General features: G+C 41.6%; 1 protein-coding gene across 1 annotated transcript in view; it reads left to right on the top strand.

The window, feature by feature from the left end:
* The window catches only part of GPI (glucose-6-phosphate isomerase), a 28,022-nt gene extending 14,811 nt beyond the window's left edge, over positions 1 to 13,211 (top strand). Inside the window, exons 7-18 of the mRNA XM_090063033.1 lie at positions 998 to 1,069; positions 2,257 to 2,301; positions 3,757 to 3,810; positions 5,324 to 5,384; positions 6,126 to 6,169; positions 6,484 to 6,636; positions 7,216 to 7,345; positions 7,760 to 7,836; positions 9,877 to 10,005; positions 10,597 to 10,672; positions 10,778 to 10,844; positions 12,664 to 13,211. Of these exons, the coding sequence (XP_089919159.1) occupies positions 998 to 1,069; positions 2,257 to 2,301; positions 3,757 to 3,810; positions 5,324 to 5,384; positions 6,126 to 6,169; positions 6,484 to 6,636; positions 7,216 to 7,345; positions 7,760 to 7,836; positions 9,877 to 10,005; positions 10,597 to 10,672; positions 10,778 to 10,844; positions 12,664 to 12,787 (1,032 nt within the window). The 3' untranslated portion in view covers positions 12,788 to 13,211. The remainder of the gene's footprint in view (positions 1 to 997; positions 1,070 to 2,256; positions 2,302 to 3,756; positions 3,811 to 5,323; positions 5,385 to 6,125; positions 6,170 to 6,483; positions 6,637 to 7,215; positions 7,346 to 7,759; positions 7,837 to 9,876; positions 10,006 to 10,596; positions 10,673 to 10,777; positions 10,845 to 12,663) is intronic.
* The last annotated feature ends 205 nt before the right edge of the window (positions 13,212 to 13,416 follow it).

The raw sequence follows: 13,416 nt of genomic DNA, 5'->3' as shown, positions 1-13,416 counted from the left end.
TTGTATTTTACAAAGGCACAAATTCCCACATGTGTAAAGCTGACCTTGATTTGCTTATTATCTCATACTGGCAGTAATATAGAACAGCAACTGTGCATGGAGTAAGACGAAAACTTCAAAATGACCAGTTACATTGTTTTGTGTATAATTGAGTTCAAGCATCACGGTTCAGAGCCTTAAAATATTGCCACGTTAAAAGAGTAACACTTTGATTTCTATTTGTCAGACTTTAGATAATTGGATATATTTGGAAGTGAATGAATGGCATTTTTTCCCCTCCTAACAAACTTAAGTTTCATAATGAAATAATTCTGGAGATGGATGGGAGTAGAATGAACATTATGTTCACCCTCAAAACTAAATTTTGATGGTTGAGTAAATCAGAATGGCTGTGGATGATCTTTGCAGGACTGCATGACTGACCTTCTCTGCACACTTCATAAAGCAGGAAAATGGTCTCTCTAATAAGCAGAATGAAGTTATAGGAAGAGTCAAAGCAGAAATAAGGAGAACAAAGTGTCCTGAATATGAAAAATGGAAATTAGAACCAATAGGAAGAGGGGCAACAACCTAACTGGATAGTTGTCCTGGTTGGACACTTTTAAACTTTTTTCTTTAGTGCTGATGTCTAACTGAAAGTCTTGGAGTAGCTAGTCTAGTCCCCAGTAGCTTCAGTTATACAAATTGAAACTGATGTCTCTGCAAACAAACATCATAAATACCCATTAGGTGTCCAAACCTATTGTAGTATGAAACCAGGAAGCTAAACATGTACCTAGAAATACAAGTTTCTGCAGGCCTGATTGTGTGCTCTTCCTTGAAAGCTGTTTGCTGTTGTCTCTATCTCGTATGAAAATGTAGATTACTCTGCTTGAAGCTGGAATAACTTGATTGGACATAGTTTCACAGACTGAACTAGTCTTGCATTTCTCAAATACAGTTTGTACTTCCTACTCGTGACTATTGACATCTCTTTTTTTCTTTTTCTGCTGCGCAGACTTTCACCACCCAGGAAACTATTACCAATGCAGAAACAGCCAAAGAGTGGTTCCTCCATGCTGCTAATGATGTAAGTGTAATATGCTTAAGTTATACAACAGAATATAGTATCTGCTAAGTAGAAACTGCCCTTAGTCATTCTGAGGAAGCCTTGGAGCAGAGCCAATAGGTGCTCAAACACCAGCTCTAGAGTTCAACATGTCCCAAGCACATTAAATGCTGGTGCATCATCATTAAAGTTGCAGGTTGTCTGTCTCCTTTAAGTTAGTGATAAAACCATTTTAGTTTTTAACTTTAGATGGTCATTTTGAGTTGCACCTAAAATCCCCTGTAGAAAACTATTTGGCTTTTAAAATCATGAGTAGATGTTTGTGCCTCTCAACTACCCGATAAGATGGCACAACTGTCAGGCTTCTGTGCAGAGGCAACTTGAGGCGATGCTGCCTCCAGGGATTGGCCTTCCAGTACTTGGCAAAGCTTTCAAAGCTATAAAAGAAGTTGTAGCTGATGTGTACACTAGCATGACTCCAGCAGATGCCCGACCTATGATTTAGGAGTCTTCTATCTCGCTCTTTTCCTACCTGCCTATGACTTACTCTTTTAAATGCAAACCTGTTTCTGACCTGTTCCCATGAGCATGGCTGTACTTGCTATCAATCTCAGACTTTGAGGCTGTTCCTCACTTTACTATCCATACAATGGCACTTCCCTGTCTCTACAAGTTCCAAAAGGCTTAAATGGCCAAGTGAGAGGTTGGAGTTCAGACCTGTAACTTGGAGTAGTGCCACTAAAGTAACAAGGAAAGGATCTTCTTGCCTCTCCTGACCTTTTGATTCTAGTCTCTCTCTACTACTTCTGAAAGAAATCCTGGCTGCTCCAAAATCTGGTCACCAGGACTAGCTATATACAGTGATAGGCAGCACTGTTTTTGAATGTGGAGTATGGTTGCTCCAAGATATTTAGTACCTGCTGTATAGAGAGACTACCTTTTTATATTTGCACATTACTTTGAATTGGTTCCAGTGTGCTACCAAATCTCTTAAAATAGCCATATGGTCACAGGTTGAACTCAGGTTCATTTAAGAATGCAAATATAGCACACGTGGCAATGGTAGTAATGTGTTCAAGTACAAATGACAGCAAATCTAAAAGAGATTATTAATATTTCTATTGGAGCTATGCCAGCTTAATTACCTGTAATGCAAAATATTGGCACATTGTATGTGTCTAATTGCTTTAATTTTTATTTTATTAAAGCCTTCTGCAGTGGCCAAGCATTTTGTTGCCTTGTCTACCAATGGAGTAAGTATATTACTTTAAATCCGTATTAAAGGCCATGGAGTTATCTCATGTAAAAAAAACTCATGTCTGTTCAAGACAAAATCCTTCTTGGTTTCCAGATTGTTCCCCTTCCAAGAAGGAAGTTTTCTTGTAGATGAAAAGTGAAAGATTGTGACTGGTGGATTAGAAGAAGAGCTGGGCTGAAGGGGTGGGGAGCGTATCTAGTATGAGAGAACCTGTTCAGAGATCCTGTATAGACATGAACTTTCCCCTTAGTTGAATTTACACTTAAAGTAGCTTTCCCATTCTCACAAACAGTGTTTCTTACTGCTTAAATAGTCATATCCTGGATTTTTATACCTGTTGAAACCTCGGGGATAAGTTTCATAGACATTAGGGCTGGAAGGGACCTCAGAAGATCGAGTCCAGCCCCTTGCCCAAAGGGCAGGAAGTCAGCTGGGGTCATAGGATCCCAGCAAGATAAGCATCCAATTTGCTCTTGAAGGTGTTCAATATAGGTGCTTGAACCACCTCCAGTGGCAGGCTGTTCCAGACCTTGGGAGCTCGGACAGTAAAGAAATTCTTCCTTATGTCCAGCCTAGAATGGTCTTGCAGTAGTTTTTGACCGTTCGACCTCATCATCCCTTGGGGCGCTCTGGTGAACAAACGTTCCCCCAGATCCTGGTGGTTACCCCGATAAACTTATAGGTGGCCATCAGATCACCCCTGAGCCTGGGCTTTTCCAGGCTAAAGAGCCCCATGGCTCTCAGCCTGTTGTAAGGTCTGTTTTCCTGACCTTTAACCATGCACGTGGCTCTTCTCTGGACTCTCAAGCTTCTCCACATCCTTTTTGAATCGTGGAGCCCAAAACTGGATGCAGTACTCCAGCTGCAGACTCACCAAGGCCGAGTACAAGGGGAGAATGACGTCTCAGGATTTGCTTGAGAAGCATCTATTGATGCAAGCCAGCGTTTTGGTCACTTTAGTAGTCACAGCATCGCATCGCAAGTTTGGTTTGTTTGTTTGTTTTTTGGCTGTGGGTTGTTTTTTTTTTCTTTTCTACTGATGAAAATAGCAGTATAAGCAACCCATTGTCTGAGAGTTATGTAACATACACTGATTTAGCATTTTGATTTGTACAGGGTGAAAATTTGCACATATAATGACAATAGGGTAGGAAAAACTACAGTGATTGGGAAAGAGGGCCTATAATATAGAAGAGGCCTCCTTTTACCTTAAAACTTCGTTAGGTCATTTAAAGTCCCCTCTGCCATCCCCAGTCCTCTTGTTTGGCCTAACCCTTCATGTGGCACATGGCTGAATATTAAATTAATTTGCTACACTGCGTTGCCATTTGCACTCACTGTTTACATCACTGAATATAGCTCTAGTTTCTCAGGCGTCCTGGAGTAGCTGTTTATGATGAATATATCCTGTAATTTGAATATTGTTGCTAATTTTTATTTTTCATTCTAGCCTAAAGTTAAAGACTTCGGAATTGACCCTGAGAACATGTTTGAATTTTGGGATGTAAGTAACTAGTTAGCACTATGCAATAGTTACTAACTGTTAGAACAATTGTATTAGCTTTGGAGAGCCCCAGAACCAGCCAGTATCATGTGAAAGATTGGGAGATACTGCAATAAATACACATGTGTTTGTTATGCAGTAGATAAACTGCATCACTAAAGGAAAATCAAATGAACACTGGCCTAGTGAAACGCATAAAAACCTTACCTCAGGGCCATTCAGTTTAAAGTCCTCTCGTCTATGCATTGCTGTCTAGGCAGCTGTTGGGTAACAGGAGACAGCGCCTTACTCCCAGTGTATATCTTATAAGTAGTTATTATAAGCTGTGACATTTGACAGTTGGAGGCCTACTGTATATAATCTAGGTCAGTAAAGGTCAATATCAAAAGAACAGGAGTCTAATCTGATATTTAAAAGGACACAAATTGTAAATTCAGTGGCCCTTATTCTCTGACTTTCTGAAGAAGTAATTTGAACTGTACCTGAAAGTGTTAGCTAGGTCAGCTCATGGCTCCTAATAATATGCCTGACAGATTAGAGGTTTGGAAGCTGCTGTTACCAAAGCCACAAAAGCTGTGTGTTTAGCATTTAAATTGGTTTATCCTTTAAACGGTTTCTTAGCTTGGCCAATGCCCCAATGATTTGTGGAACACCTACTCTGCCTGTACGATGTGAAAACTGTGATTTATGTAGGGAATAGCTACATGGAAAGGGGTATACTGTATTAGGAAAGCACTTAATGCATATTTAGCTGTCTTGTATTGAAGTTTAGCAGCTGAAAATGAGATGGAGCCAGTACTAAGTGACCTGCCAGTTCTCTGGATAGTAGCAAATGCTTGAGAACCTTTGCTTTAAAACATCAGGAGAGGTTACGTACTTAATGCCTAAGGGAGCATTGGCCAGTGGGATCACCACTTTGTGCCTTACACTTTGTGATGCAGTGTTACAGGTGAAAGCTTCATAAACTTATTAGCTGAATGGGGCTCCGAACATATGGTACTACATGTACAACATAGTCTTCACTAGCCAGAATAACTGCCAGCCTTCAGAACTGTTTTGTGTCATGTCTTGTTCTTTCCATAGTTCAACCTTTTTAATGTATTTTTCAAGCTTGTTAAATGTTAGAGTCATGAATAGACAGTGAGCATAAGAGTTCCATGTTTCCCAAAAGTTTCTGTAAACATGACTTGGAATTATATTTTGGGTTGAATACTCCAGCTAGCTTATTTTGGATTCCATAATAAAATAGTGCAAGTGTCTTCTGGGTTTGTTTAATGTTAAATCAGCCTTTTCCCAAAGAGGCTCACTTGTTTGATGTGTATGTGCAGAACATGGAAGGATGCTAACAAATCTCCCCCCGTAACATCTTGTGCTCTTGAAAAGATGGAATGGATTAGAAAAAAAATCAATTAATGGTTGGAAAAAAATTACGAAAGAGCAGTGTAAAAAGAAGTATCAGAATGTATTGCTTGGAGGTATGTTACTGCTGTCTAAAACAATCTTTTATTTGCAGTGGGTTGGTGGCCGCTATTCATTGTGGTCAGCCATCGGCCTCTCCATTGCCCTGCATATTGGTATGTATCTATGTTATAGAAACACAGTCATTACAGTCTGCGTGATATTTTTTTTGCTTCAGCAGTACTAACCAGATTCCTGCTTGAGTGGGGGGGTCAGACTTTCATATTGGTGTGGGAGGGTGGGGTCGAGATGTTAAATTACACAAACTCTTCTTCCACTAGCTGGATGTTTGTGCTAAAAGGCCAACCGGTGAAGGAGCAATTTCAAGTTTCAACACCATCTTCAACAGATCTGTACGTGGTGATAAATGACTACTTGCATCGGCAAAATATCCCTGATTTTACTTGTAGTCACAACCTTTCCAAAAGCAATTGTAACAAATACATTTCAATTGCATTTACTTTTTTAATGTTTTTAAAAAATGCATTTAGCTGTTTCTGTAGACACACATATTAAACATTGAAATACTTCAACACACTATCTAAGTCAAGATACTATATTCAGGACTAAAACAAGGATGCTACCCTGTAACCTCCCTCTCTGACTCTCCACTTCCCTCTCTCTAGTACTCCACATATGTAGGCCCTAATGACTGACACTACCTTTTTGTGTACTTTTTCACATGCTTACTTTGTCAAAATTAGGTTTTCAAGCAAACCATAGCATGACTTTTGACTCAGTTTTACAAATGGAAGGAAGTCTGACTGGGTACCAGTCTTGGTTGTTTTGCAGCCCGCTCTTCCAAGGAAATCAAGCGTCAGCTGGGAGAGTTAAACTGTATTTTGGTTTATTCTTAGGTTTTGACAACTTTGAGAATCTGCTTGCAGGAGCCCACTGGATGGTGAGTCTGAGAATGTCACAGATTACGTTCCAGTTAGCTTGGTCCCATGTTGCTATTAAAAGACTGGCACACAAGACTGGCTTTTAAAGTTCAGTTGTGGAAAAGTACTTGTCTTCCTCTTGTTCCTCATCCCTTTCATTGCTTGTAAAATGTCTCCACCTAGAAAGCCTCCCTTGTGATTAATTTTGTGGGGACAGTTGCCTTAAAACATGCAGACGATCCAAATTCTGAACCTAAGATTCTGACTCATGGAAGTCCGCTGTTTTATCTCACTGTAGTTTTTCTTTCTGTGTCTTCTCCTTGCAACATAATAGGACAACCACTTCCGCACTGCTCCCCTGGAAAAGAACGTGCCCGTTCTGCTGGCCATGTTGGGCGTCTGGTATATCAACTGTTACGGAACTGAAACCCATGCCCTTCTGCCCTATGACCAATACATGCATCGTTTTGCTGCCTACTTCCAGCAAGTAAGATCTCGCCTGAGGGGAAGATGTTGATAAGTCCATAAAAGATGGTCCATAGTTATGCAGTCAGGTTGTTACTTACTGATTTGATGGTAGCCATTTAGAAATAAATGACTTTTGAAGGGCTCTTAGGAGTGTGAATACCTTGCTATAGACAGCTCTTGTTTACTGTAGTTACAACAATTGATGCAAGCCCTCCCTTGCCAAAGAAACAACAGATTTTTATCCTCATTCCAACCCTCTGGTTTTGTATAAACCAAACACAAGCAAAAAAAATACAGTGTTTAAAGCAGGGGCAGGCAGCTATTTTGGGTGGAGGGCCACTTACTGAGTTTTGGCAAGCCATTGAGGGCCACATGACAGGCAGCCCAGGGCAGATAATATTAATTTTCTAAATTTTTTTAGGGGCCCCGTGGGCTGGATAGAATGGCTTGGCAGGCCACATCTGGCCTATGGGTCATATTTTGCCTACTCCTGGTTTAAAGCATAAGGCAGTCACTATTTAGACCAGCCCTGCAAGAACTGTAAGGGAAAACTTGTAGAATAGTCAGGTTGATAAACTTTCATCCTTCATGCTTCTAGGGTGACATGGAATCCAATGGTAAATACATTACCAAGAAAGGCACTCGTGTGGATTACAACACTGGCCCTATTGTGTGGGGAGAACCTGGAACCAATGGGCAGCATGCCTTTTATCAGCTGATTCATCAAGGTATAACCAGACTGCTTTGAGTATGTTAGCAGCATGGGTTTGGGGCAAGTTCTCAGTATCTGATATCAAAATGACCATAGACCACAGCACTTGTGCTGTTAAACCAGGGGAAGGATATTGGCTAATCTGACCTTTCATGGTCATTGAACTACTAGTGTTCTAAAGCCACTGGTTAACAAGGCTGCTGACTCTGATGCAGTCGCTGTAGGATTAGATTTTTTTTTTTCCTAAAAAAGACTCCTAAGTAAGGTTAGCCATAAACTTCATGAAACTTTTCTTGCTTTCTGTAGCTGGTTTAGAGTGTCTGGAACTTTTGTCATAATATTGCAGGGGAAGGTAGCAAAAGTTTTCTGCCTCTTTTTACCTGCTCTCTTGTAAAGTATATCTAGGTGACTAACAGTGTTTTCCTGGTAGGAACTCGCATGATTCCCTGTGACTTCCTAATCCCAGTCCAGACCCAGAACCCAATCAGGAATGGCTTGCATCATAAGGTAATGCAAGATGCTTTTAATCAATGGCAGTCTATTTCCTCTTACTATTGCTGAAGGCACTAGAGTTCATTCCACACTGTAATATGCCTGAACATACTGGTAAATAGACCATGTATTTTAAATGTACCACTGTGATTGCACTCTTAGGGTGTGTCCCCACGAGTGGAAACATGTTTGTTGTCAGGAAACACCCATGCTTGTGTGCTCTGGCGTGTGGCACATTGCCCCGTATGGAGTAGGGGAGAATGGGACCAGCATCTGTGCTTGCTCCAGCAGCCTCGCATGGGGTTCTCAGGGCTTCCAGGTGCTGCTGCTGTGGCAGTTCAGCAGCATAGAGCCTGGCTGGCAGCCATAGTATAGCTCCATCTGGCTAAGCTCCAGTTTTTGGTGGTACATGCTGCCAACACATGTACTGCCCCGCTTTTTTAAAAGCATAGGTTTTTTTGACACCAGGATCTTCCCCTGCACTGCAAACTTAATAGTATGGGGAACGCCAGCATGAATACCACATGAATGTCCACGCTTGTCTAGATGTGCCCATTGAGCGGGAACATGCAGTTTGTGGCACCTCATAGGGTTTTGAGATGCTTCAAAATGCATGTGGTACATGTCAAAAGGTTTTCTGTGCTGCATATTTTCAGTGCACAGCCAAAATTAGATGAAGTATCCAAAAAAAGCAGGGCAGCACATGTGGCTGCAGCATGCATTGCCCAAAAGTGGAGCTTGGCCAGCTGGAGCCCCAAGACCCTAGGTAAGGCTGCTGGGGCCAGCCCGGGTGCTGGTCCCAGCCTCCCTACCCCACCCAGGGCAGTTTGCCATGTGCCAAAGCACACGTGCAGGGGTATACACGGGAACAACTACCAGAGGCACAAACATACGGGGATGTGCCCTTAGTCTGTGAGCAAACAAATTTAGGTTTTTCAGCCACATATATTATAGCCTCTGACCTTGTACCTGGTGGAGGTCTTGTCTTTGCAGCTACAGTTTTAGAGGCAGACTTTGACAATGTGGCTTCTTGATTATGTTATTGGAGAGAGGCAGGTATTGGAGAGAGCTCCTGCAATCTAGAGTGCATACTGATCCTGAGTGTGAAGAGTTGAGTTCTCAAAGCAGATAAAACTCTCCTGACAAAGTACTGCTGAGCATAAAGCTTGAACTTCCTTCAGCCCAAATTAATGAAGTTAATAAGAAACTGTCTATGCCCAAGGTGGTAGATTTTGAGTCTGGATTCCTTACTCAGGAAAGATTCAATCTATCCACTTTATTTTGGCCCATTCTTAACAATCAAAAATTAAATGAGTTGACACTGACTACGCACTGCAAGTGTGAACTAAAGATTCTTCACAGGGCAAACATTTGTCAAGTGTGACAGAAACCTGATGCCCACAGCTAATATTTCCTGTAGTACCAACTTCAGATGTTAGTGCTGTTCATACTGTACTCTGTTAACACCTTGCCAGAGAAATCTGACACTGATTACAGGCAGGAATTAAAAAAATGACTTGCAAAATGGAGGACAGGTGGGAAGCAGTTTTACTGAACCATTGTTAGAAATAATATAGTATTGTGGTAACTGTGTGGGCCTAACCAAAATAGAACATGGTCTCTGCCTACAAAACTTTCCAATAACCTTCAAGTCAGGGGGAGAGAGGTGGTGGTTAACTTCAGTAAGTGTACAGGGTGAGTTAGCAGGCTCTGGAACTTGGCACATTCTTACAACTTATTGTCTCTCTTATTTAAAGTAAATGGATGCCTGGATTAGCCAGTTTGGAATAGGTCTGACTTCAGCAGAGCTAGGAATTTATGCCAAAGCTTTAAACCCTGCTTTGCATATATCCAAGAACCTGAAAGTACTGTAAATGCTCGTTAAAGACTCATGACATACCATGACGTTCCACTCTACAGATAGCTACTAGGTGCCTCATTTTAAGCAGAAATCCCAGTTGGTCCTGAGCTGTAACGTCTAGACAACGTTCCCATCCTTTAGCTAGAAGAACAGTAACTTTTGCTGCTTGTTACTATCTAACACCTTCCTCTTAGATCCTTCTGGCCAACTTCCTTGCCCAGACTGAGGCCCTGATGAAAGGAAAGACTACTGATGAGGCTCGTAAGGAACTGCAGGCTGCTGGCCTGAGTGGTGATACTCTGGAGAAGCTTCTTCCTCATAAGGTACCAGGGTTTTGAGAACTGTCTTAATTTCCTTCAAGTTGCACCTCCATTTTACTCCCCTCGGTATGTGCATTCCAAATTCTCAGGGGTTTAATGTAGTTGCGAGATGATTTATTAGAAACAGATGGGAAGTAGTGTGCCCTCTGGTGGCTATTAAAATGAACAGCAGCAAGCTATAAATACTGAACCTAAAGATTCGATGACTAACTTGGCTGTGTTTCTCCATGGGGCAAACTCCTTTCTTTAAAAACAAACTAGGTTACTGTTTTACTAACAGAACAGTGAGCAGGAAACCTTGCAGTGCTTATTGGGAGAGATTAGCTTTTTGCTGTCTAGGCTTATTTGCTGCCATCACTAGAGCTGAACCTGTGCATGCGGCTGGCATGTGGACGTGACATTTTGCTATTATGTTTACAATAAACTTCTAAATATGGCTTTTGGGATGACCAACAAATTGAAATTACTGTTCGTTTCCCATAGGACACTTCAGATCCCTCTGTGTATTGTCTTTTAATGGAAATAAAATGTGGGTTTGAGGAGTCTTCTGATGCAAGAAACGCTGTGTAATATTACTTTGGTTTGTTTTAAAAGGTCTTTGAGGGAAATCGCCCAACCAACTCCATTGTGTTTACAAAACTTAACCCATTCATTTTGGGAGCCCTAATTGGTAAGTAAATATGTTTCTTTACTGTTAATGTTATAGTGAAGTTTTTTGATGAAGCTTACTGATAACTTGGTCTATTTTTTTTCCTCCCCCCCACCATGCACATAGCTATGTATGAACACAAGATCTTTGTTCAAGGAGTTGTGTGGGATATTAACAGCTATGACCAGTGGGGGTAAGTCTGACCTGTTTCCTTATGAGCTATAGGACACTATAATTCACTGCTCCTTTGGAAAAAAAGATTAGGATGATGAAGAAAGTTTATGCACTGCATACATGCACATGCATATGCCTTTTTTGGATAAAGCAGCTTATCTCCCTACATAAACCTGTGCAAGGCATCACTCTAGGGAGGATTAAAGGACCTTAGTCTCTTTAAACAAATAGCAATATATAGGGAGGAGAGAGAGTAACTGAAGCTTTTGGGAATAATAGAGGAGGAAAAAGATACTTCCCGTTTATAGAAGTAGTCCCCTAAAAGTAAAAGGCCAACCTAAGTTACCTCACACCTACAGGAACAGTAACAATGAAGCAGCTTTGAAGTGAAAAGCCAACTGCTTTTTGATTTCCTTTCCTGTTTCAAGCAGATATCCACAGGGATAGTCTCTAATCCAGAAACTGTAACTCTGATGTAGGCTGCCTTTCAGATGATGCATCTGTGTAATACTATGGAGGTTTTTGATATGCTCAGCCCCAGATTTTCAAAAGCAACTAATAATTATTAATTCTGGGGTGTGGGGCTGTCTGGGTATATGAATCCAGATGGTCTAATTATGTCCCATTGAGGGCTTAAAATCACTAGACTCTAGAAAACCTGATCTTTGACTTATTCCAAAAACTAGACAAGTCCTCCAGTTTACTTAGTGATTAATTAAACCTTTACTCTGCCACACACCGGCACCATGGACCTCCTATAGGATTTCTGCCCTGTGAGGAATTTCTCACTTAGTCTCTTTCCACCAAACGAAGTCAAGACTTCCTCAGGAAACAGTCAAGTGTTGTTCCTTTTAATCCTGTTCTCACGTGCTAGGAGCAGTGTTGCTTTCCTGCATAAAACCTCACAGGAGGCAGCGAAGAGGCTGGGGAATGCCTGACTGTTCTGGTGAAAGCTGTGTCTTCCTTTTTAAGTAGCCAGTGGAAGGTGATGGGACCCTGCAGAACCTGGGTATCCACAGGAGTTCTGGTCATCTCAGTACATCCAGGAACCTGTTTGCATTCAGCGTACTAGTGCCTCTTTGGCCTGGTTCCTAGAGAACTGCGCTACCACCGCAGTCTTCTCTAGCAGCTTTATAGCAGTTGAACCAGGGGTTTCTGGAAGGTTGAAACCTGTCCAGAACACCACAGCTCCTGCTACAACAACTGAGGTCTGAAAAAGAGCATGACCACACATACTTAAACACTTCAAAACCAAAAAGGGTCCCTTCCATCCTATATCTGGTAGCAGGAGATCTGAGGTGACATGCTACGCAGCTGGGATTCACCGCCTGTAGGTTTCAGAAAATCGTGTTTTGCTTTTGTTCTTTCATTCCTAAGTTCTTATTGCCACCACAGTCTCTACTAGCTTCCCTGGAAAGCTGGACAAAGTGCCTTGCCCAAACCTATGGGGTTTTGTGGGTTTTTTTTCCCTTTGGCTGAGGATGCCACAGCCTGGTGTTCTGAGACAAGAACGTAAAACATTAGTCTGTAGCAGTGGTGCACAACCTACAGCCCCTGAGGCAGGTCTGGCCTGCAGTGCCATGTCATTCAGCCTTTAGGGATCCCCATAGGTCTGAAAATTTGGTGGCAGGGGAGTGATTGACAGCATGTGGTCTGCAGCTGGCTCTGCCATGCAGGGTTGGGTCAGAGTGTGTAGCACTGATCTGTGCCACGGCCTACAAGTTTCAGTATTGACTAATAGCAACATTTACTAAGTGGTTGTTGTTTTACTTTAAATTACTTCTTTATTTCTTCCTCCCTCTCGCTCGCTCTCTCTCTCTCTCCCTCTGTAAATGCAGAGTTGAGCTTGGAAAGCAGTTGGCCAAGAAAATTGAACCAGAACTGGATTCTGATGCCCCAGTGACATCTCATGATAGCTCAACAAATGGGCTCATTAACTTCATCAAGAAGCATAAAGCCTGAACTGAGAGATGCAGAAGACACCGACAATCTATCCACCGAAAACCCAGATCAATGTTGTAGTCATTGCTTTCTTGTTTTTTAGCTATTTTTAACCAAAATAGCACTTCACAGCTGTAGCTTCTTCACTTCTTGCAGTTTAATCCTGTTCTGTCAAGTGCATTATAAAGGAAAGCTAGTTTTGTGAAACTCAGAGATTGTATAGTTGCTATTTTTGTGATCGTTAAACTGTAAAGTGCAGCTGGTGTATCCCTCACTTCTGTCTCCCAGCTCCCTTTAAAGATGATCACATGTTGAAATTAGAAAATAAAAGACACAGTGGACAGTTAAGCCTCTTTACTCTGTATTTGAATAGCGCTGTCCTAACAGTGCTAGCCTTGTGACTATGTACAAGACTGGTACCGAGTAAACTAACTTCTGGTTGGTGTGTTTTTTGTTTTCTTTTTGAACTGGTGTTACTATATGCCTGGGATTTAGTATGAAGGGAAACTTAGGGAAATCATACAATCCAACATGGCAGAATTGCTCAGATTTGTAGTATGTGATTCATTGACATTTTGTGAGTACTGCAAGTGTGTTAAAGAGGAAGGGAAGATTGATAAGTGTGGTGAAGCCTTTCTTTTAGATGCATA

The sequence above is a fragment of the Crocodylus siamensis genome, chromosome 9 (assembly GCF_052110815.1).
Source record: "Crocodylus siamensis isolate JL-2025a chromosome 9, ASM5211081v1, whole genome shotgun sequence".
NCBI classification, from domain to species: Eukaryota; Metazoa; Chordata; order Crocodylia; family Crocodylidae; genus Crocodylus; species Crocodylus siamensis.
Note: the sequence above shows the minus strand (reverse complement) of the source record. Positions and strands in the feature narration are given on the sequence as shown.